The following is a 24,177-nucleotide window of genomic DNA, read 5'->3' as shown; positions in this document are numbered from 1 at the left end:
ATTATTCTCTTCTCCACAGACCCTTGGAAATCAATTATTGACAGCGCGCTTATACACATACACATTCGGTTAAAGAACAGTACATGACACTTCGTTCAGCATCCACCTTTAAACAATGAAACATCTTCTGCTCTGGCCAAACTGCTCCACTGATCTCAAACTGTTTATGATTCCTACTTAGCTCTTATAAGCAACAGCAAATAAATACTGATTTCTGTTAAGACTTTTAAAAGATGTGAATGGACAATTTCTTTAATGAAGCAGGACTGATGTTACATACCACAACCTGCTGTTTGAGCCTTTTCTTTAGCCCTGCATGCTTTCTAAACACCAATAATATTCTAAGCCAAGATGGAATCAAAATAAACAGGACGTAAATAACAACGAAAGCCAGCATTATCCTGCAGATTGAAATACTACTGTCAGAAGAAATGGACCGATGCTTCTGTATGGAAACACTTCATTCCAGATGCTCTTGTATGAGCAGACACTTGCTGTTCAAATGTGCAGAATGGGTAAGTGCCCAATGGCAACCTTCCCATACCTTGTTCATTTAGCATCAGCACCATTTCTACACACCCTTGCTTTCTGATAATGTCTGATCTACATCAGAAATTCATTTTCATATTTTATTTTTCATCAAAAAAAGGACAGAATAAAAAGGCATAGCATTCCTAGGAGAACTCAAGGCCAGGAGTCCACTTGTTTAACGTGCATCCTGAGAAAGACTGTGTACTTACAATACAGCTAAGTTTTTCTATTTGTTTTCTTTCCTCTGTTGGCTTACAGGAGCAATAATTCACTTCAAAACTTTAGTTTTGGTCTGGTCCAAGCAAAGAACTGATTAAGAAATTGCAAACTTTTTACAATTTTAAAACATAATGCTAGGTTAATCAGGCCAGAGAGGCATAGTCTTTCAATCACATGCGCACATAGTTCTATTACAGGCTTTTTCTTTTTTTAAACAAGCAGAAGCTTACTTACAAAGAAAGTCCTTACAAAGTAAGGCCTTTGTCTCTTCCTATCCTTGGTCCTGCTAGAGTGCTTGCTTCTTGCTTTCAGAAGATCATCAGAACAGCCTCATGAGTAAAGATACTCTTTTTGTACTGAAACCACTTCACTAACCCAGCTTCTGTTGTGCAAGTCTTGGTGTCCCTTCCGTGGTAGTGCATGTAGCTGGGAAAAAATAATCTGCTCTCCTGGGATTAAGAAATCTCTCTTGATTCAGGATTTCACAAAACAAAACTACAGGACCAACCCTGTATGCCCGCCTTACCATCATATGTCTGATCTCTACTTCTGCAGCAACAAAGTCCTCAGTGGACCTCTGATCTCACTTTGAAATCTTTCCCTCCCATATCCACTTCCCTACACCGATCCAAGGACTCCTTCAAACAAAGTGACTACTGAATTTTAGAGATTCACACAGTTTTAGCTGAAGTCATGATGCCTGTAGACCTGAAACACCATCAGTATGCATCATTCACCTCTCTCCTGCATAGCTCCTCCAAAAAAGACATCCATCGAACTTACTTTAGTAACATAGCACAGGATGCCACAGGCTGTGCTTTCCGAAGCATTCATTTCCCTATGCTCACTATAAAGGCTGTCTGCAGCAACAAGCTCAGATACAGATGTTGACATAGTAAAAATTAACTCCTGATAGACATGTAAACTGTCCCAAGCCCAGAATACTCAAAAAAATCTACACGGTTAACTCTCTGTGTACAACAGACACCTATCAGAAAACTGCCCAATGCAAGTTGAAGAGGCCCTTGGTCCCTCTGGGACCTACTTCTCTGATGAAAGACCAGTCTTGGAGAACTTTCTGCTACATACAGTTTTCACCCCAAAGGACTCCAGTATGCCAGAAAGCATAGCAAGCAGCCACGGCTCTCCCCTTGCAACTTCCTGCAGCTTTTTACGCATCCTGAACCCCAGCCAACAAGTACCCTAAAAATTAAGGGCCAATACCTTAACTTCTGTTCTGCAGAAAGTCAACATAGAGAGGAAAGTCAAATTCAACTTGTGGCAGCCAGTGCTGCCGAGATGACACACAAGAAGACTCTAAACCAGCTGGAGCTTCTGAGGAACTGCAGGCTTGGTGCCCAGGAATATCACATTACAATAGTCAGGAGGAAAGTGATGAATAGGTAAGTAATTGAGGTCAGGTCAGCTTCTGACAAGGGAGAGTTTCCCCGTCAGCGAGAGGCAAGAGGAAACATTCTTTGTGAATGCTAAGCTCTCACAGAGCAGATGGGAACACTCCCAGGCGTCTTGCTGAAGCCACATGCCAAACAGCGGGTATGTACTCTTAACCAACGGCAACTTTGTAGGGCTTAACAATTTTCCAGATACTATCACCATTATCACCTCCATCTTACCCACATTTGGTTTCAGCTTACACTCCCCCTTTCCCAAAACCCCAGCTTTCATTGTTCTTGGGTATTATTTATATCCTTTCATGTATACATCATTTGCCTACTGCTAGCGCATGTGTCTACACCCAGCTTCCCTACTGGTCTGGAGACCAGTGAATTATTTTCTCCAGTATTTTCTACTACCACAAAAAACAGACCTAGCAGGGGAGCTGCAGATTTACGTCATTATTTCCGAGATGCACCTTTACATGCATGCCAACATGAAGGAATATTAGGAAAATATTAGCATCCATTACTCCTGAGGAGACAGCTTTCAAAAAGGGAGCAGAGTTAAAGGGCCAGTCATCCCAAAAATGGCTCATAGTAGAAGTATGATTTTAAATAATTCATATTTCTTTCCAGAAGTCTAAAGAAAGCAAGCTTAACCAAGCTTGTTAAGCCACCTGCTATTGCAGAAGCAGAAAACAAAATGTGTGGAGAAACCTCATGATGCCGTGCATTCCCTACCCAACAAACCTAATGCCGCTCACAAGCTGAAAACAAATTGACATATACATTGTCACGAAACTCATCATGACAAAGAAATTGTGTTTCATCAGGTTTTGTTGGAGGTGACACTTTCTTGTTTTCTTATCAGACACTGCAAACTGCCACCTAAATTCCTGCTCCCCTACTTTCCCTGCCTGTTCCAGTGGTAATGCTGCAGATGGCACTAGTGGCTAAGAAATTTCTTTCGTATTTTTCTTGTCGGAGGCCTTTTACACTTCCTTCATTTCATGTTCATTGAATTGTACTGTAGAACTCATCTATTAAGCAACTTGATTATTTCAAATCTATAAAATTTACCCTGTCCTCCTGCTTCAGCTTTCAGATCTCTTCAGGAATTTCAGAAAAAAAAATAATCTTTATTCATCAAATAAGGCATTTGCAATAGATAATATAAAATAATGGATGGCTAATATAATTAATCTAAATAAAATGGCACATATTACAGAGGAAACAAAACCTATTACATACATGCAAGGTTGAATAACAAATAAATTCACGTAGCAGACAAAAATGTGACTTTAAACTTAGGATGGTATGATGTTGCTCCTTTGAGATACCCAGAAGCTGAATTCATTCAAACTTCATTTTTCATGTCTTTTATGAAGCTATTCCTATAAAATTTAAAATTCACTGTTCCCGTAATCATCTGTGACTTGATTATCTCACAGGATGCAGTAGACTCATCTGAATTGGAAAGATGCTTTTCTTCTTGCTCAGTGCACCTTTTTTAGCTAGACAGATGGTGCAGCAGTTTCAGAGCAGAGAGTTAAGTATCTGACAAACAGCTGGAAGATTTTAAGCATCCCACTTACCCTGTCTGGGAGGGTAGCCATTCTCATCTCAGCTTATCTGAGATTCTTCAGACAAGGTATTTTAAAAATACCATTGAAATGCATTTAGTTCCTAAGGCAACTTAAACTTCAGAAAACATACAGAGGTGACTGGGCACGACCTTGGCTATCCTTAAGAGGAAAACAGATCTGTAATCTTCTCTTTTTATGGGTGAGACAAAATGAGTTGTTAAAATATTCAAGGCATATTTGACACCCATTCACCTCACAAGGCTAGACAGCCTATGAAATACAAACACATTCTTTCCTCCACTGAGCTCTGTATTAAGACAAAATTATCATGAAATAGAGAAGGATCACTCCTGCCAGACACATACAAGGAATGCCAACAGTTGTGCTCCCCTACTAACGCAATCCTGAAGTGGAGGAGTAAACAGAGAAAATCTAGACACATGCCTGAATTCACGGCTTGATATTACTCTTTGTTGTCTGTTTGTAGAACTACATTAATAAATGAAACCGATCTGTAGTAACAGCAACAGCAAAGAAGGACAACTACAATATGCAAGACCATTCATCCATATTTTGGAATCAAGGAGAAAAACCCAAAAAAGCTTTAACAATTCTCATTTCAGCTAAAGGAGAAATGGCAGAGAACTAGGAGGAACAACACGAGGTGCCACAGAGTTCAGAAGCTCAGCTGCTCCTTCAGACATTGGGGCAAGAGAGTCCGTACAGACTGCCGACACAGAAAGGGAAGCAGTAACTTCTCCACAACAAAGCAGCCTTACTAAAGAACCTAAATATCTTGCATTGAAAGAGAGTACGCATTAAACCACCCCCATCAGTGAATCAGATAAGCCCAACAGAAAACAAATCCAAAATGAAGGGATAAACAAATTACAGTAGTCCACAGAAAGGCCACACCAACCCCATAACCAAAGCACAGGAGGGGTAAACCTGCACAGGCAAGAGCAGGGAAGAGAACAGCCTGATGGCTCCCTTCCAGCAGCAAGGGCCATCAGAGCAACTCAGCTGCTTGTGAAACCACAGTCCGAGACCTCTCCGGCCAATTCTGCTTCTTCAACACAATGAGCCTTAAGACACGTGTTAAAACTATCCTACTGCATCACTTAGCAGTCAACCAAAACAAAAAGATTTCGTGCATGCTGTCAGAACTAAACTATTCAATAGATCCGGAAATATTATTTTCAGTTAATAAAACTGTTTAACTGCAAGAAGCTTTCCCTGAATCATTAAAAACTCAAGTATTTAAAAGTTTGCAGAAGTATTAGTCATTTTTGTGAAGGTACAAATACTTTTTTTCCTTCCACCTTAAAAAATTTTCTTCCCCAAAAGAGGCAATTAAAAAATAACAATAATTTGGCAATAATAAGTATATCTTATGTACTTATCCTATACAGAACAAATGTTCTTGATACTAAATTAGGGAAAGAAAAAAAAAAAAATTTGGCTTGATGTATTTCTGAACTCTGGTGACAATATGGGTTTATAATTTCTCTACACAATAGTCTGATACAAACCTCATTTTCCACAATATTCCTCAATTTCAGTACAGCTTTCATTTGTCCTCCAGGAAAAGGAGATTCACGTTTCTTAGGGATTTTCTTGCTCTCTCCCATTTTGCTACAGATATTTTTTTTTTCCCCTCCATAGAGCTCTTCTGAACCAGAAGGCTGAGAAGCAAGAATTCAATGACTAAGGCAACAGGAGTAAAACTTTTCAGAGCCCACTATACCCGAGAACTTCCTTTGCCAAAGGAAAAGCTTTGCAGAGTTGCAATACCTCTATTCCAGAGATTCAAATGGCAAGAGTTGTTACGAGTCAATACAAGATTTCAGATGAACTATTAAATCCCTCAGCAAGTCATGAAACTAAAATTGAAGTTACTTCACTACAAAATAGAAAGCTATTACACTAAATATTTCTAAGTCCCAACAGAATAGGAAAGCACTTCCTATTCCTGCGTCCAAATACATTTGCAATAAACTAATGCTTTGTCATTTGCACGCTCAGACTTCACCATTACTTCTGTATTACGTCAAAGTTCTAATTAATAAAGGTTGTCCTTCCCTATAGTCCTTCTAGTATATTATTCACGTACCTCTTCAATTAAAAAAAGTCACGTTGCATTCCTCTATGTATCATATGTTCTCTGAACATCAGTATGAAAAATGCTAAGTATTTCCAATTTTATTTGTCAGGTATACACTGATGCTGAAAAAAGGCTGTCAGACCGTGTGTGCACCATACAGACATGCACTGCAAGACAAATAAAGTTCATGAACTGCTGTCCATAAGGGGAGCTGCTAGTCCACTGAACTACATCTTTCTGTTGTTTTCAATTTGAAGTGATGAAAAGAGCATACACAGTGCCTAGCTTTTAAAAGCACTACACAGCTGAAAACCTCTCAAAACCACTGGAATGCTCTGGATGCAAACTGGAATAATTTCATACATATCTCTAACAACCTCACCGTGGTCAGCCCTTAGCGCACACACGCCCCACCTGACTCTTCTTTAATCTGAATTCTGTAACGTACTCCTCTTACTTTCCTTTCTTGAAATCCGTGGGTTTCTTAGCCTTCTTGAGTCCTTCCTCTCTCATTAGCTGTTTCTCTAACAATTTAGTGGTAACACTCTTATTCCCCACTTGCTAGGAAATCTGTGAGGACGCTTATCCTATGCTTGAAAAGCTACCTTCCTCCTGGCTTGGCACACTTCATCCAAACTGCTTGGCATTCTTCTTGCCATTATCAAGCAATCAATGGAACCTTACTTTTGCCAAAACTGAGCTCCAAACTTCCTTCCTAGAAGGCCTTATACTTCTTATTCTGTGTACAGTATTTCAGCTGTTAATTGAATGCAGTATAATTAATAGCAAGTTAAGACAGAAGTGTCAAAAAAAAAAAAGAAAACAAAACACAAGAAACCAACCACAAAACAATGAAACCCAGCTCCTTTTCAACACTTTCATCAGCAAACAGAAGTCTGCATCTAGTACATTCAGACCATTCGCCTCAGGCAAGCAAGACCTCTGCATGGTATGTCATCATTATTTTGTGCTTTAAAAATCATCAGTAGGGCATACAACCTTAAAATAGCACAGAATATTGTTACCTGGAGATTACTTTCTGCCTCAGTCTAAAAATGCGTTAGGACTACTTGTGCATGAAGCAAAAAATAAATAAATCAAGTTGGATGTAACTTTCTTTACATATGAAATAAACAAAGACTTTTTTTTTTTAAGCATCACAGGATGCCAGTAAAAAGTTCCATTTACTTGGCATCATGAATTTCAATATTTTAAATAAATAATATTTTCACTATTTGACATCCCAAACTGTTACCATATTTCAATATTAATAGCTTACAGTTATATTGAATTTGGAACAACCAAAGCAATCTTACATCATTTATAGTTAAAAAAAAAATTAATCATTTTCCAAGCTAACTGCAAGTAGCATTTGAATGGAGGACTTCACAATAGCTGATGGCAAAAATCTAAAAAAAGAAAAAAAAAACCTCAGCAAAACCAAAGTCTACCTATTGCAAAACTTAACAGGCAAATTCCAACCACTTGCCTCCTAGGATGCCCAACTTTACAAAATGCAATTTTGCAGAACGTACACACCTGTTCTGACCTCAAGGTATCCGGGGGTGTCTTCTTCAGACTGCCTCTGCCTATACCACCTTTTGGAGAGTCCTGCACGTAGGGATAACCAGGTTAGCTCAGGAAAATGAGGAGCTAATGTAAAGTTTGTAGACTGGGAGATAGGGATGTCAGTATGCTTCTGCCAGGGTTCTGAGCACACATCTCTACATGGTGCTGCACACAAAGTTGCCAATATTTTCCCAGAAAAAAAAAGACTTGCCGACAGTCACACAGGCGGAATGAAGAATCCAATCTGGGTCTCTTACATGAGAGGCTAGCACCTTAACCATTAGAGGCTAGCACCCTAACCACTGAACACTGCAGGGCTGGAGGGGAGAGGAAAAGGAGAAAGGAGGAAAAAAAGAAAAAAAAAAAGAGTAGCCCAGAGAGCACACCAAATACAACAACTAAATTCATCTAACTTAGTATCCTGTCCTCAACAGATACCAAAAATGAAAATACATGAGAAGATTTTAATTACAGGACAAACACTTTGCTCTCTATCATTGGCTGCAGGCACTGACATACGGTATTCTGGAAGATTATTAGGAAACCAAAAATATTAAGATTAAAAAAAGCATGAAGAGATTTTAAAAGTGACTGATTTAGTGATGTCTCTCCCGTAAGTTACTGTAAGTATGTTCTCACAAAAAAGTCTTTGCTTAAGGCAATTTCCCCATCCCTTTGATTCTGCTCTTCAACTAGCCTCCAAGAAAATTCTTTGAAGTAATTAACACAATTAAAAGCACAATGATGAAAGCTACTTTAAAAAAAAAAAAAAAAAGGTTTAATGACCAAACTCTTTACCCTACTTTATTTTATGAATGTATCTTTTACCATAACTTAAGACACTACAGAATAAATTGCAGCTTGGCTGCAATAGCCACACAAGGGAAAACACACAATTTAGGTTTGTTATTCCCCCTTTTTCATAAATCGGTCTCAGGCTCAGTTTAAACACATGCCAAATACGACCTAAATGTATCACACCTTCAATAAGTAATCATACTCGAGAACAGGAAAATAAGCATCGGTTCAATCCCCACAGCCCATAAGCAACTGATAAGGTTACCTTTTTATAATTGTATATAGTTACATATACACACAAGAGAAATAGTTTAAGCAAGGGGAATACCTACTGAAATCAGGATATGAAATTAACACCAGTAAACCTGTCTCTGTATTTTGCCCATTGTCTACAAAAATTTCATATATGCGGTTATCAGTGCCTCATTTAGTTTTACATTAAATTTCTGTGATCCCGAACAACTTCCCAAAGCAATATATTTCAATGTGTCTTAATCTTTCTGTTCAACAGCTGACAGGAAAATATGTTTCTGGTGATACCTTCTAATTGTCCAAGTTGTTCCCTGAAATGCTGGACACAGACCAGACACCAAAAGCAAAACAGCAGCCTTGTTCAACGGAGCAGCATACAACAGCCCATTAGAGAATTATGCAGCAAATATTATCCTTCTCTACTTCTAACACAGTAAAAGCTCCGCAGGGAAGAGCTTAACTCACCTGTAACTTAATTTAAAATTTAAAGATTTAAACCCCCAAGTAATTAATTAAAATAATCTAGATCTCTCATGAAAGAATAATTAATCATTCACAGGGGAGGGAAGAATTTAAAATTATTCGCATCAACAAATGATGACATTTTTGAGGTAATCTAATGCAAAATCCCATTTTGAAGTAAAATTACAGCAGGTATGGAAACACAATAGGCTACCCACAGTTACACTTCCTTTCACTGTAACAAGCGTGCACATTTCTGCCTTTTGTGTCTCTGTAGTAAAAATAAATATTCAATGGTTTGTGAATTCATAAAAATCATAAATAGGGAATTTAGAGTCTTTCTTCTTCTAACTCTCTTTCTAGAGCTAGACCAGCTCTGAAAGGTTTATTTAGTGCTCAGCAAAGAAGGAAAGGATTTCCCATTCTTGATATAGAAGTGTTAAAACTTCTCAAGATTACTCATAAGGCAAGGGTCAAACACATATAAGGTTTCAGCATCTGCTGTCTTTTAACAGTACACATTTGGAGGTAGAAAACAAAAAAACCTTGCACATCATCACTTCCCAAAGTGGGGTTTTTTTTGGTTGCTTGGGTTTTTTAAATGGGAAGTGTACAACTGCACTCTCTCAGTAATTAGCAACACCATTCACGTTTCGTATGTCTGCATTACATTCTATAGCATGGCAACATTAATTGTAGATAATGTAGATTTGAAGTATTAATATGTCTTCAGTCTTCTTCAATATATTTTCTTGCTTTCCTAATAATTATATTTATAAGAAGGGCTTATATTTGTTTGTCTCCAGATTTAATGCATGGGGTACAAATCTTTTAAGCATAAAGATACTATTTCATACAACATCACAGACTTTTGCTTTCAAATTCCTTTGAAAAACAGACCGAAAAATATTTCATGAGGTCTGGTGACAGTAGCTGGTAAGCATTTAAGTTATTCGTGAGCTTAAACAGATTTTCTTCACATTCTCGGGACAATGCTTCTTCCTCTCAATAACACTCGCTATTATGGTTCCATATCTACCACACCATTTATCATAGCCAGAGAAAATCAGGACAAAGGCTTAAATGGCAGATTTCCTAAGGCATACTGATGTGTACACGCTTCCCAAACTGCTCAGTAAATAAGACTTGTTTACACAGAGTTTCACCACAGGAGGACATGAAAACAGCTTTCAATATTTAATACCTACATGCACACCAAGCTAATCTGAAGCAGTGGTACCACCCAGGGACAATATATTAATCCAGACTTGATATTTCTAGCAAGTAAGTCACCTGGCAATTACAACCAAAGAGGGAAGGAAAGGGGAATGGTTCTAGTTGTGAAGACACCTCAACTTCTGGTTGCAATGGATGTTTAATTCTTAGCAGTTATCTGAAAGAGGGTTTTTTTGATAAGTTAACTATTAGGAAGATGGTATATCTGAAAGAATGCTGTGGACTGAGGATGAGGCCTGTCAAAATTAGAAATTAAAGCCCTAAAATGAAAACATGTTCAGAGGAGCTAACTGCATGCACTTAGCTTATAAAGCATAACATCTGTGCAAGTACAGCAAGATATAACCCATTTCTGGGTCCACACTTTGAATCCAACGCAGGGCTATGCAGCCAGCCATTTATATTCACAGTTATTAGACATGCACTGTGGTCACAAGCTGATTCCTTACAAGAGATCTCCATAGCCTCAGCTGGCACTTGGGTAAGAAGACGTAGAGAGCAAGCCTGCCTCACCACGCAGGTAGCTCCTCCCAGCTCAGAGCCCGGTGCACACGCGAGGTAGCAGAGGGATGCACATACACCCACTGCTAATCTCACCGTTGTTCTGGGACGCGCTGAAACTTCACACTGCAGGCTGGCATCCACCAATAATGATATGCTAGTGTTAATTAAAAAAAAAAACAAAAAAACCCCAACCTCTTGAAGTTTCATTCATAATGTTCTGCTACTAAAGCTTAATCATTCTCTGACAAGCCCTGGTAAAAGACCCGACAGATTCAAGGGAACTCCTAAAGACTTAAAACTAGAAAAGCAAATGAGAAGGTGAACATTCAGTTAGTACTTTATTTGAGAAAAAAAAATTCAAAACAGGAAAACCTGGTAAGACTTCAGCTCTTTCCAAGCGTTGCGGGAACAAGGATGGCCAAAAAAATATATTCCCCGCCCGTTCCCCCTCCCTGAACTTGCACTATGTGTTAGGACAAACTTTCTCCCCTGCCTCCGCAAAATCCACAGGCAGCAATAGGATCCAAGTGATTCACAAACAAAAAACAAGCCTATGTTTCTGTTGCTATAACATAACACATAATATTCTTTTTTCCTCTGATGTCATTTTAATAACATTATTTTGGAATTTGCCTATTTTAAAACTTGGTTGCTATGACACATTATAGTCATTACATGGATTCATTTCCTACTTTCCAACTGGCAAGACTATTTGTTTCAGTTTTATGAAGTTATATTATGGTCAAAAGACACATAAAATATACTGTAAATTCTAATAGTAGAAACTCCTTTAATGCCTTCCATTCCTTGAATAAACGTGTATTGGAAGAAGGCCTTCCCCCATAATTACCCTAAAGGTCTCCATACTTCCAGCTTCCTCGAGTCTTCTGAGCCTTGTTTCTGAAAACAGTCTTTTTGCATTATTACTCCTACTGATAGATGACATCTGATTTCTTACAGAGCCTGTCAATGACTCCCATACTGTCTAAACCTGCAAATAATCAGAAAGTGACAAATTCTTCCTGTGGACAATAAAACATGGAGCATGCACCTTCCCCAGTATTTCTGGCTTTAATAACTGGGGATCAAGAACAGATAATTAATTGATGTCTCGGCCCTTTACACTTCAGCTTCACCTCCACAAGGCAACACAGGTTTGGGGAAGACATGTTTTTCCCATAGAATAATTTTTAATTACTGAAATATGTCATACCAGACAGATTCACATTCAGAAGTTGACTTCTGAAAGAACGATCCAAATATGAACTTCATAATGTAGCATTAACATCACTGAAATCCTTTTAAAATGTGCACACACTACCCCTTCATCTTCACAAACCACATTAAATGAAAAGCAGTGGGGAATCAGAGACAGGAAGGTTACTGGGATAAAAACTTTCCCCTGTATAACAAACTTGCATGCAGGCTGCACTGATGTATCAAAGGAACCTTCATTTTCTAGCTTATGAAAATAAATGAATTTTCATACTATGAAAATGCAGCAGCTCTGTCATATTCAGTCTCAAAGTTCAACACTAATTTAACATGAACACAATGCATCTTTGGGGGAAAAAAAAAGTAATCACTAACAAACATATATGCTAGCACAATCAAACGTGCAAAAGAGAGATGATTTTCAACTTGTGATCACAAAGCTTTGCCTGTGTATTTGACCTAACAAGTATTCCATTTAGCTCTTAACAGCTTGAACTTTCTGTTAAGTTTGATTAAAAACAGTCTTACCAAATCAACTAATTATGGTGCTTCTGCTACTGGCTAATCATTCAGATGACAACCAGACACAAAGCGTGTTGGCATGGACCATTACCCTCAAATTGCCTTAATCAGGACTATGCATTTGCAGGATGGGTCCACACAAGCACATTCTGTTACAGACCCAGACCTACTTGCTGACCGAAATACAGATTTTTTTTTTTTTTTTTAAGGTGCAATATGTAAGTTATTTCAAGGACCAGTGACAGCATATAGATGTATTAACCCTTTGATTATGATTATTTTGTGGGGTGTGCTGAACATGCAGTTAATGAAAAAGATAGCTTTCATCCCAGCAAGTTTGCACCATGAGTGTGAAGATGTAGAAAAAAAAATAATAATGGAAGTTGTTAGGGGGATGATTTATTATTTTTTTTAAGAGTTCAAATTCTCCAAAATGAATTAATTTTGAGCATACTTAGTGGCAGCTATGAAGCCAATTAATTCATGCTTATAGGACTGTTTAAGTAACAAATAATAAAAAATAATTTCTACTTGATCTTGAAGAAAGCTCCTTCAAAAGGAAGTACTTTTTTAAACAAACTGGGGGTGGAGGCTATGGGTTTTGCTTGTTCATGTTTTTTAACTAGAAAAATAAATCTGAATCAGCCATTCCTAGGTATGATTTCTTTCCCTGGCTGGAAAGAAGAAAAGGGGAACAAAAAGAACTAGATGTTTACTATGTACTTTCATTCTATTAACAAGCAGATTACCTGTAGACCTTTCTTTTTTCCCCCAAGACGGAAGAGCAGCCACGAAGAACCACCAGCTAGTGCTATTTGGAAGAAAGGAACTGGAGGAAAGAGAAAGCGAAACAGGAACAACCATCATTGTCATTTAAGTGGAAAAGAAATGAGAAAGATGAATGCAAAAGCTGGAGCCCCTGATGCTTCTTTTAGGAATAGCTGAGGATTGAAGAAAAGATGACCGTGGCTCACCTGAAGAACCTCCAGCAGGCTGAACAGGTCCTAGAGTTTCTCAGTTAAGTCAGGTATTGAGGCAAATTTCTAAGCCCTATCTATCATTATAAGTAAAATCTAGCTAGTTCACAGCATGTGTTTGATAAAAGCTCATGTATAATGAGTCTCACCAGTTTTTCCTATATGATCAGTTTTTCTTCCCTTCAATGAATCTTTCACACAGCAAGAGAGAAGAAGAAAAAAAAAATTAAGCTAAAGTGATCGTCAATGCCAGAGAATTGGCAGGGACAATTCAAGGACAGCAAAGCAGCTGCTACAGATTTTAAACTTAATTTCTGTAATAGATCTGATTTTTAAATTCATGGTGTTCCTTTATAGTCTGTCAGGTTTGTCTCTAGCAGTAGTTCCTCTAGGGCAAGCACTGCAGACAGTCTGCCTGCCCTGAGGGAAACTAAGACACTCAGATGTGGGGTAAAGGAAAGATATTAATAATTTAAGACAATGGTCTGCCACCCCTAGGAGAAAGCAATAGTGTAAGTATGGAAACATCTAACTCTTCAAGCTTATGTTTGTCCTTTGTGAACTTTGTATTTCCCTGAATAAATTTACAAAGTGCTGTAGAGGATACAGTGTTACCCATGTTTTTTTGAGGAGTTCTGAAAATGCTCATGGTGACTTGTCTCCTGTCACTGCCAGGGCCTCCAAAAAAACAAGGGAAGTCAACTGGGAGGCAGCATCAATGAAAAAGGCAGCGGAGAAGGGAAATATCTTGAATAGGGGAGAACATTTTATGCAAGCTACAAAATATAGACCTCAGAAAGAGTAAAAGCCCTAGGAAAAGTACTTTTTCCTTTATTCCTGTAAGGCAAAGAAGTTAACTTATCATAGCCAAACAAAAGATTCACTGAGTGAAAACTGTTCCCAGTGACGCAAATATGAATTTTGCTTACTCTATGACATTGGTTCTCACTTGCACTTTATGTGTATTTGGTAACCCTCTTCTGGGTTACAGAAAGAATTATTTTGAAACTATCTCCACTTATTCAGTACTCTTTTCCTGTATAGAGCAAACATTGACATAACAGTTGTTCACTGGTACATGAAACTTGGTATTTAATATTCACATATGTTACAAATCAATTGTACTTGAAAGCAGAAAAGAACAGATGTGAAGTTTAAAATTTACCTTTATTTGAAAAAGATGCTTAGGCTGCTGTATGCCTAAAATAAAACCAAGTTTGTGCTAGGTGTGATATACTACATCCTTTCAAGACTGACTGGCACTCAGATCTCTTCATTATACATTCAGTTTCTTTTTCACACACTTGAAACCCAAGCTTAAGAAATCCCAAGGTCTTTCATTTAATCAGAATGAAATTCTGCTGAAATCTTCAGACTCATATTCCCTACAAAACATACTAGAAATTATCAATATCAGGACAGCATATTAGTTTTCATTGTAAATAATTCTCTTAGAAAATCCCAAACATCATCATCACCTACTGAATGCACTTCATTTACTGAGACGATCCTACATGCTGAATAATACATTCCTCATAAGCACAGAAACCTGCATTCAACATAGATATCTAAGTGAGAATCATTGCAAAAAACAATTATTCAAATGCAACAGAATTTAATTTGCAGCCTAGCTTCTGCACATCCATACTGCAGATCTGCTACTCAATCCTACTTCGCTTATAGTGGCAAAATATTCAGCAAAACTGGGTATTGTACCATACAATTAAACACCCTTTCCATAAATTCTTCCACACAAATACTATCAGTGAATGACAAGACAAGAACTCAGCACCACTACAGCTGAAAACTTGCTGTTTATTCATCAATTCAGCCTCTCCCAACATTTGGAGTAAATCCACAATCATGATGGGAAAAGATGACTGCTTTTACTTCTTGAGCTAGGGTTTACTAATAGTGGAAGAAAAAAAAAAAAAAAAGGAAAACTCCTTCGGGATGTCTTCATCACTATACTACAGTTTGCCCACTACAGAGGTGGCAAACAGAAAGGCCACTACAACTTAAGACCATCAACTTATCTCCCTCAGAATACTACTGTATACATGTCGGATTTTTTTAGCTTAGGCTCCCCAACTGTTTTTTTCTTTTTTTTTACATATCTACACACACACACATACACACAACTGGCTGATATGCTTTACCTTCAAGAATGAGATTCTCACTGCCAAACCCAACAAAAATGTAACAGTTTACAAAAAAAAAAGTTAAGGCCCCTTAAATGTGAACTATGAACCTCAAGTCAAAGTGTACAAATTCTGCTGCAACTCTCATCTTCTGGAGTCTACTGACAGCTCTTTAAAAGAGCCGTAATAACTGACGGATATGAGCATTTATGTACATGAATGTAATGTTGCTGGTGGAGAATACTAATAAAAAACCATACACTGGTGAAACCTATGCAGGAAGAGACACAAAACACAAAATCTGGGAGAAAGAACAAACAGCACACATTTATTCATCCCATTCCACCTTACTACAGTGTAAAGGGTGAGTGTGACCTACAAGAATGGATTCTCTCTTCCCCTTAACTGTATAAGACAATATTAAGCGGTGGCTAACTGAAAACCATGGTGAAGGCCACAGGTACAAGGAAGAACATGGAAGGAATCAGATACAGAAGGAAGTTTCAGTCCATATATGAACCTACAACGGTTTAAATTTCTCCATGTCTTTTTACCTGCCAAAGTTAACTTTTCTACTCTTTGTGAGTCCATTCAGCCAAAATACACAAGAAAGTGATTTTTTGGTGTCTAAGAATGGTTTACTTGATCATGAGTATGGTAACAGAAAGCCCTAGGGAGTACCAACATTTATAAGACATGTAACATGACAAGGGTTTTGAAGTTACTACTCAAGTCTATCAAAACAGTCTGAAAGATATTCACAAAACCTATCTTAGCTAAGAGAGACCAGCCTTTCTTGAAAAAGAGAAGTTTCTTGATGGGGTGAGTCAAAGCAAGAATTGAACTCCCGTACTTCAAATAGAACTCTCTCTGAGAGCACCTCTGTTTCCATCAACTATACAGAATTCTTTGGGAAATAGTCTTCCTGGACAAAGGCAAACTTCCTATAACCACCACTATTTCAGTAATTTTGAAAATAGTAGCAAATATATCAAGCAGGAAAAATATTTCTGTGTTTCTGACATCACTACTGAGACTTTCTGCAGAGCTGCTCTGCATGCTAGCTTTGGTGGCCAGTGCTTCCAAGAAGTCCAACAGATCTCTGCAGTAAACATAGGAAATTACGCAACTGCTACCTCATAGCTAACTTCACCGGCATTCTGACCACAATTATAAAAATCCCATCTCTCTACCACAAAAATATTTTTTGCAAAGCTTTACAGCAGGCTGAAAAAACAGTAAGATTTAGCGAATGCAAACGTGCTTTAACTTCTGATCCAGCAAGAGCAGGAGAGGGACTTTATGCCCCCAAGGTCTGTTACGGATTGAGCAATTCAGCAAAACTTAAAAGACTGTAGTAAGTTTTAGTTTTAGAAGCTGTAAGTTGACCAGACCCTCTGCTTGTCACTTTGAGAATCCAGCTGCTGGCTGTTTTCAGAGAAAGTTCCCTCATTAGCCACCGCCAAATAGACACTTTCGTTTTTCTAGCCCAGAAAAAAAAAATTAACATCTGAAACAAGTTGCTAAAAAAGCTACTCTTAGTCAATCACATCACCTACAATTGTAAAAAGCATAGTTTTAATGTCATTGTTCTGTTAAAAAAATATAAATGGGCTATAACAATTCCATCAACACCAGACTGGAACAAATCCCTAGGTCTATGGTGAAATCCGTTATCCACATAGGAAGACAAATCCATCTGAAGTTACAAGATACGTGTTACTGAACTAAGCCATTTCAAGCTGACAGAGAAACAGAACTATCAGGAAACAAATGTTATCAGACTTTTTAGCCAAAAAGCATGTAATTTTAAAGCTACTCTGGATTGCATTTTATGTTCGGCGCTTAAAATGGCTAGAGATCTACATGGAGCGGGCTGCAACAGAACAAAACTTGGTCTATCAAGGCTTTTTATTTCTGTAATAATCCAGGAAAACTGTAACTAAGTCTACTTAAGCATTTATCACCAACAGACAATTCTGACAGAACTAAAATATAATCATTCCTCCCACATGCTAATGACAGAATGGCTAGAGCTAAATGGTATCCCATAATAATTTTACATGTATGAAGTGTTCCATTTCATTTAGTGATATTATAAAAGTGATGCATTGGCCATAACGTTTACTGTTTACAATCTGCAGCGAGCTATAGCCTTCTCAAGGGAGATTAAATAATCAACAAAACGTTATTCACACTATGTATTTCAGAAAAGTAGATTGCTGTGCCAATTACAGATTCTTTCCTATATTAAGAAGGATGTATGCTAGCCTAGAAAGGAGGGAGAAAAAGAAGAGAGAAGATTGGAGATTTGTTTGCTTCCCAACTGAAAAGGAGGTCATACGTTCATGCATTGAAAAAAATTTCAGTTAGTGCAACAAAGCCCAAAGAGCAAAAAAATGTAAATGTTAGTTTTGAGTAGTTGCTGAAAACACTTCATTATAGGGGAAAAAAAGACTGAAAGCTCTGAAGAACCATACAGTAACTCACAGGACTACAAAAAGAAAGATCCAGCAGTAGTCAGACTGCAATTTTGTTTCCAGAGTATCCATTAGAGGTGAATATTTTAATGATAGCATTTGTTTAAAGTATTCTTTATTAATATTGCTTATGCACCATTTTCTACCCAAAGATCACAGTGATCGATACAGGTTGTAATAAATGAAGTGTAACACCTCCAGAAAACAGATGCTATATTATTCATTTTACAGATAAGTAAATGCAACTATGAAAAATTAAGTGACTTGCCCTACTCAGAGAGCCAAAAGCACAGCTGTGAATATAATCCAGATACCCCAACTTCCAATGATCTGTTAACCACTAAACATTAGCCTTTCTAAAATGAAATGTAACTGTTCCTCATGTTTCCGCCCTCTCTCTAACAAGTCTGGCAAAGCTAGTACTGGGGATGTTCACTTGATGTGGCTGACCTAAGAAACCAAAAATTAAAAAAAAAAAGAAAAGAAAGAAAAGATAAACTTGACTTTACCACATAAGTTACAGAACTACCAAATCCCTCACTGCAGGGCTCAGTTACCCGTCTCTGCCCTCCCAAGAGCAGAGTCAGCAACAGCTCACAGATTTAAAGCTGCTGGCCAGGCACAGGCTTGGTAGGAGGTATCAGGGTTGCACATCATCCCAGAAGAACACCTGCTGCAGTCCTGATTCATGGCAGGCGTTTACACCCAGGAGCTGCCACCGCCACATCCGAACGAGAGGCAGAAACGGATGGGATCATCAGAGCAACATACACTGCCCCAACAGCTGTTCCTCCACATGTCCTGTCTCACATGGACAGTTATCTTTAAGCTGCCTTCTTTAAGGCTCTCAGCACAGGCTATGCGTTGCCACAGCCTAGTGACCCAAAGCTCGGCAAACAGTTAAAAATGCTCATCACTACTCCTGTTACGCTAAAGACTTTCAGTGTGGTGGCAACTATGTCTTATGCTGTCTCAGCTCAGAACCTATTCTGCGCAGATAAAGCAGAGGGTTTTCTACTAATGCTTAAGAAACCCCTAATGGTCTAAGGAAGACTTCAAAGGCTAGCAAAGCATTTAGACAAGAAGGATGGTAGACACAAAAACACTGATGACAAAATGCCACCAAAGAAGGCTAAAAAAAAATTAATATCACTTAGAGATGACAGCAAGCAATCATAATTTGATTGTCACCACTTATAACCTCAAAAATAAATTAGTAGAAACTTGAGAAACAGCACATGCAATTAATCAATTTTAATGCAGATTTTTCAGATGTTCCCACAAATAGAAAAATCTCTTTGAGTGCTGAAGTACTTAATAAACTTAATGCACTCACAGTCTGAAAGATCAGAGGTGCAGAATATATCAATCATTTAAGTTTTTCAAGAAATCACCGAAGAACATATTTTAGATACCCACACTTTAAAACATTTTCCTGAACGCACAAGAGGAAACCTATGTTACTTTATAAGCATGAGTAACGAGCGAGAGATTTAAAACATGTATCTAGGATTGAAAAAAAATCAGGACCTGTTTCCTCATCAGCTATAGTAAGAGCATAGATCTCAGACCCATAACTAAAATCAATCACATTTACAGTCAAACATACAACAGTCAAATTTCAGAACAAGATTATTAAGATTACTAAGAAAGAACAAGGTCAAAATTCACCTTATTGCAAAATCATACCGCAAAACAAGGTAAGGTACAACTTGTGCATTGCTGCAGGTATACTAAAACTTGTCAGCAGGAAATTAACTCTTCTTATAATACAAAGGTCAAAGCCATTGGAAATGCATCTGCAACAAAGCCTTTGGAAATACCCGTGAAGCCAAATGAGAATATCCAAAATAAGGCACATGGTTTCAATTTTATGTGAGTAAATACAGACTTTTGTTTCCAACACAACATATCAGGTTAGTAGTGAACTCTGAAACATATATGAATTTAAAATATGAACGGATTCAGTCCTGCTGACCCTGTGCATGACTATATTCCTACTGCTGTTCCACAAGCCACAGGCTTACAGAATTAAGCCCAAAGCAGCCCACTTAAAACAACAATCCTCCTATCACAGCTCCACCACGAAACCTCCAACCACACCTCAAAATACTGTATTTAAGCTTAATTCACAAATAAACCAGCAACTACTACACACTGAACAGACTAAAGCTAACACTGAGACCCCACTTCAGCACTGCGGGTCTCTATGATACTTCTACAACTGCAATGGAAGCTTAAGAGCCCAAATACATTGCGCTTCAGTCCTCCTATTCCCTGCATTCCATCAGCTGACCTTAAAGTTGGATCTGAAGGCAGAAAAGCATTTTCTTCTTGTCCCTCCTCTTAAAAAAGAAAAAAAAAATCTTTGCTAAGCTTATCATAAGATCACAACCTGCATTTATAAACAATTTATTCTTTAAAAAAAAAGCAGAACATTTGTCTTGAAGAAATGTTAATTTTTGTTTTATACCTGATGAAAAATACTGTGTGTATTAAACTTGCGTTCTATTAACATTGCTATATTTGCAGTTATAGCAAACACAGTTCTATCAAACAAACACCCCACACCGCCCCTCCCCAAAAAAACCCCAAACCCACAACCCAATGCCCTTGGAAAACTGAACTTTTGTTTTTTTAATTGTGTTAAGCCTCTGGCATGTTATTGTTTGAAAAAAAAACACTGCCAATCAGTTCTTGTTTTACAGTCAAAGAAAACACGGCCCAACAATCCCAACTTCTGCTTATTGGCTGAATGCAAGTCTTCCACCAGTTTGCCTTAAAAATGAAAGAGCAGTTAATCAGCATAGCAACCCTAAAAATCTCAACAATATACAAAAACTCCCAGATGGATATTCCAAAACAGACACCATTTTGCAAAGCTCTTGGTAACAACATACCCAGCTCAGAGCAGCGTCATTTTGAGCTTTTAAGTTGATTATTTCCTCCGTTTTTTCCACTGGTTTCCTCACAATACAGTCTTTAATACTAAAAAATGCGTAACAGTGAGAGAGCTATAGTTCTTCCATTATCAAGGGATTTTTTTTTTTTTGCACATCACACGGGGAAACTCATTCAATGCGTGCGGCATTACAACGAAGCAACTTCTGAATGACAGAGGATAACGGAAGGGAAAACCTGTTGCGGCAAGGAAACGAAGATCCTGGAGCGGAGAGCCAAGCGCCCACGCAAAACCTCTAGGGCTGGAGGCAGGGCCTCCCTGGGGACACGCCAGCGGTGTCACCTCCACGGCACCGCGCCTGCCACGGCCCGAGGGCCCGTGAAGCGACGCCGACCACCACCACCGACCCGAAACTCAACCCCTTGACAACTAACGAAGCCCAAAGCTTCCCCCGAGTTTTGACAAGCCTCCTGAGGGCTGCTGGCCGTTTCCACCGCGGAGGCCGTGCCCCCAGCACCCCCGGCCCCCCCCCAGCCGGCGGGCCGGGTGCTTACCGGGCGGTGTCGAGCAGCGGGTGCTTGGTGCCCACCAGCTTGCGGACCTGCATGGCGATGTTGCTGAGCTCGTCGCTCAGCAGGCACCGCAGGCTCATGAAGGACGTCGGGTACCCCACGATCTTCTCGGCCTCCGACACCACCTGGCTCCAGGGTGGGCCGCCCGACGCCAGGCCCCGCAGGCCGCCGGCGCGGCGGGCCCCGCGCCGCAGCAAGGCGCCCCACATCCCCTCCCCGGGGAGGCCCCCGGCGCCGGCTCCTCTCTCCCGTTACTCGCCCCGGCGGGGCCCCGCAGACCAAGCGGCCGCGGACGAGTCCCCCTCCTCGCTCGCTGCGGCCGGAGGACCCCCCCGCACCCCGCCGTCAGCGGCCGCCTCAGCTGCGTACAGCGGGACCCCGCGCCGGCCGCGCTGCCTGCCCGCGCCCCCCCCAGCGGCGCGGCGGCGGCCGGAGCGGGCTCATTGTGCCCTGGGGGCAGCCATCTTGGGCGTCGCAAAACACGCCGGGCCGTAAAGCGAGGGCGGGAAGGCCCTCCTTTCCCCCTCCCACCCGGCTTCCTCGCCTGACGGCTGTAGCGGTTGGGCGGGGGCTCGCGGTGGCGGAGGTGAGGGCTCCTGGGTGAGGGAGGTCGGCTCCCGCGGAAGGGGCTGTGATGCCTGCATCTCTCCCCTTTTTCTTCACCCTTAGCCCTTGCACGGGGTAAAGGGTTGCCGCCTCTCTTCCCCGCTCTGTGCTTGTCGCCTCCCAGAGCGGCGAGTGTGGGCTGGCCATGGCAGAGGGCCCAGCTGGAGGGGGAGCGCTCCCCGCGCCGGGCCAGGGCTCTTGGCTGGCTGGGGATGCCCCACAGAAAGGGATGTGCTCTGCCTGCTCCCACTGTTGCATACAGAGGCCAACGGGGAAGAGGATTAAAGTTCCCACATAAAGTGTTCAACGTGTAGTCTTCAGCCACACAGTCATGTTTCCTGTTTTAGTAATTGCAGTGTATGGGCGTTCTTTTTTGTCTATTCCCATAGTTGTTTAGGATGTGGCACCAGCAGGCCTTATTTACTGTGTGCTCTGCCTTTCCTTGTAGGTTTGTCGTATGGTGCTCTGCTGTGACACAGCTGAGGGGTTTATGAACAGCCGCCTTGTGAGCTGAAGAGGTACTTTTAACCAAACAGCTAATGTCAAAAGTGATAAGTAATTTTGAGTGCCCAGCTGAGGACATCTGGGTCCTGCAGTTCTACAGCGTGGTCTGCTGTATATCATGTAGTCTTTCATTTATTCTGAGCACAGCCATCACTGATGCCTCTTTGCAGCTACACGCACCCAAAGCTTTTGTGAATTCAGAGAATGGATTTTCTGTACCCCAGAGGAGGAAAATTGACTGGCCATCTTCAGAAATTGGATTTAAGTGACTTCCTCAATTCCACAAGTACTTCACCAAGAATACTATCTATTCTTTCTTTACAATCGCTTTCATTCATTCCTCCTATCACTTCCAGGCTTTGTTGCAACGAATCAGGCAGAGTTCTGATGAGAAAACAGTCCCATTGACTACATTCACGTGAGAAAATAGGTTGTTACATTTCTTATCTTTACAAATACAAGATATAGGTCACTTTATTTTTTTTTTGCATTATTCCATGTGATTAAAAAGAGTTACGCTGAAGGATACTGTAAAAGAAGGTTGCAAATAGAAAACAATTCCATCACAAAGAAAGATGAAGTGCAGTCCAGGAAAGCACAAATAACTCTTGAAGTTACAAGGGGGAAGCTTCTGAAAAGGAATGCCCTTACCTGTTTCCAGTGACAGTGACAAGGTGTTTATTGTTCTTACACCTGAGATGACTCAAAATGGGCACCAAAACTGTAAAAGTTACTGTCCTAAGGAAGGGGGTTTGACTGTGGAGTCAACAACAGCTGGACATGCTTGTTGCATCTCATAAGTGGCCTCTCCCAAACTGGAGAGGAATAAAACTAGAATGGACAGAACCTGCAAAAACTGGAAAGATGACAGGAGAGTTAAGGTCCTGGTGTCAAATCTGCTTTCTGTGCTGCCTGTCTCTGAGAGAATAAAGCTTTGCTTTGAAGGAGCTGCCATTGAGTCAGTTTAGTTAGCTAGTGTCACAGAACAAACTGTTGCTAAATAGGGAGTTTCAGCTCACAAACACAGTCTAAAAATGACAGAATGCAATGGCATGTTTCTTTGCAGAAAGACTGTTAATGAAAATTGCCGGAGGGATGCACTTAAGAGGAGCTACCAAGGCACCTCATCCTGTGATGGTGACAAGTTCCTTGATTCATTTCCCAAGCCATATCTGTTCTTGCACTTAATGTGGTAAGCGTTCTGTGAAAAACTAACATGATTATGCAATTAAAGTGTGCTTAAAATAATACATATAAACTGAGGAGAATTAGGATTCTATGGGCAGTAAACCTACCATCTCCTAACGTGAGATTTTAGCTTTTCAAAGTCACTGTTCTCTGTGTTACAGCCTAAGAAACTGAACACCTCTGCCCCCTTTACGTAGAATTCTCCTAGGTCCCAATGGTTTAGAACTAGGGCAAGATCCTTGATATCCACAACACCGCACACTGCCACTAGAGCTTCCTCAGCGTTCAACAGCAGTAGGTTGATGTTCTTTCCTTAAATGCAGCAATTGCTGGAGAAATAAAGCAGGCATTTTGTCAGTGAGTTTCACAGCTTTTTTTTGACCACAGAGACCCTTTGAAAAGATTATACTGT

At 39.9% G+C, this 24,177-nt stretch overlaps 1 protein-coding gene across 1 annotated transcript in view; it reads right to left on the bottom strand.

Moving 5' to 3' along the window:
• Window positions 1–21,676, bottom strand: part of PDSS2 (decaprenyl diphosphate synthase subunit 2) — a 122,808-nt gene extending 101,132 nt beyond the window's left edge. The window contains exon 1 of the mRNA XM_075708148.1: window positions 21,450–21,676. Within this exon, the coding sequence (XP_075564263.1) occupies window positions 21,450–21,676 (227 nt within the window). The remainder of the gene's footprint in view (window positions 1–21,449) is intronic.
• Between the last annotated feature and the right edge of the window lie 2,501 nt (window positions 21,677–24,177).

The sequence above is a fragment of the Pelecanus crispus genome, chromosome 3 (genome assembly GCF_030463565.1).
Source record: "Pelecanus crispus isolate bPelCri1 chromosome 3, bPelCri1.pri, whole genome shotgun sequence".
Lineage (NCBI taxonomy): Eukaryota > Metazoa > Chordata > Aves > Pelecaniformes > Pelecanidae > Pelecanus > Pelecanus crispus.
Note: the sequence above shows the minus strand (reverse complement) of the source record. Positions and strands in the feature narration are given on the sequence as shown.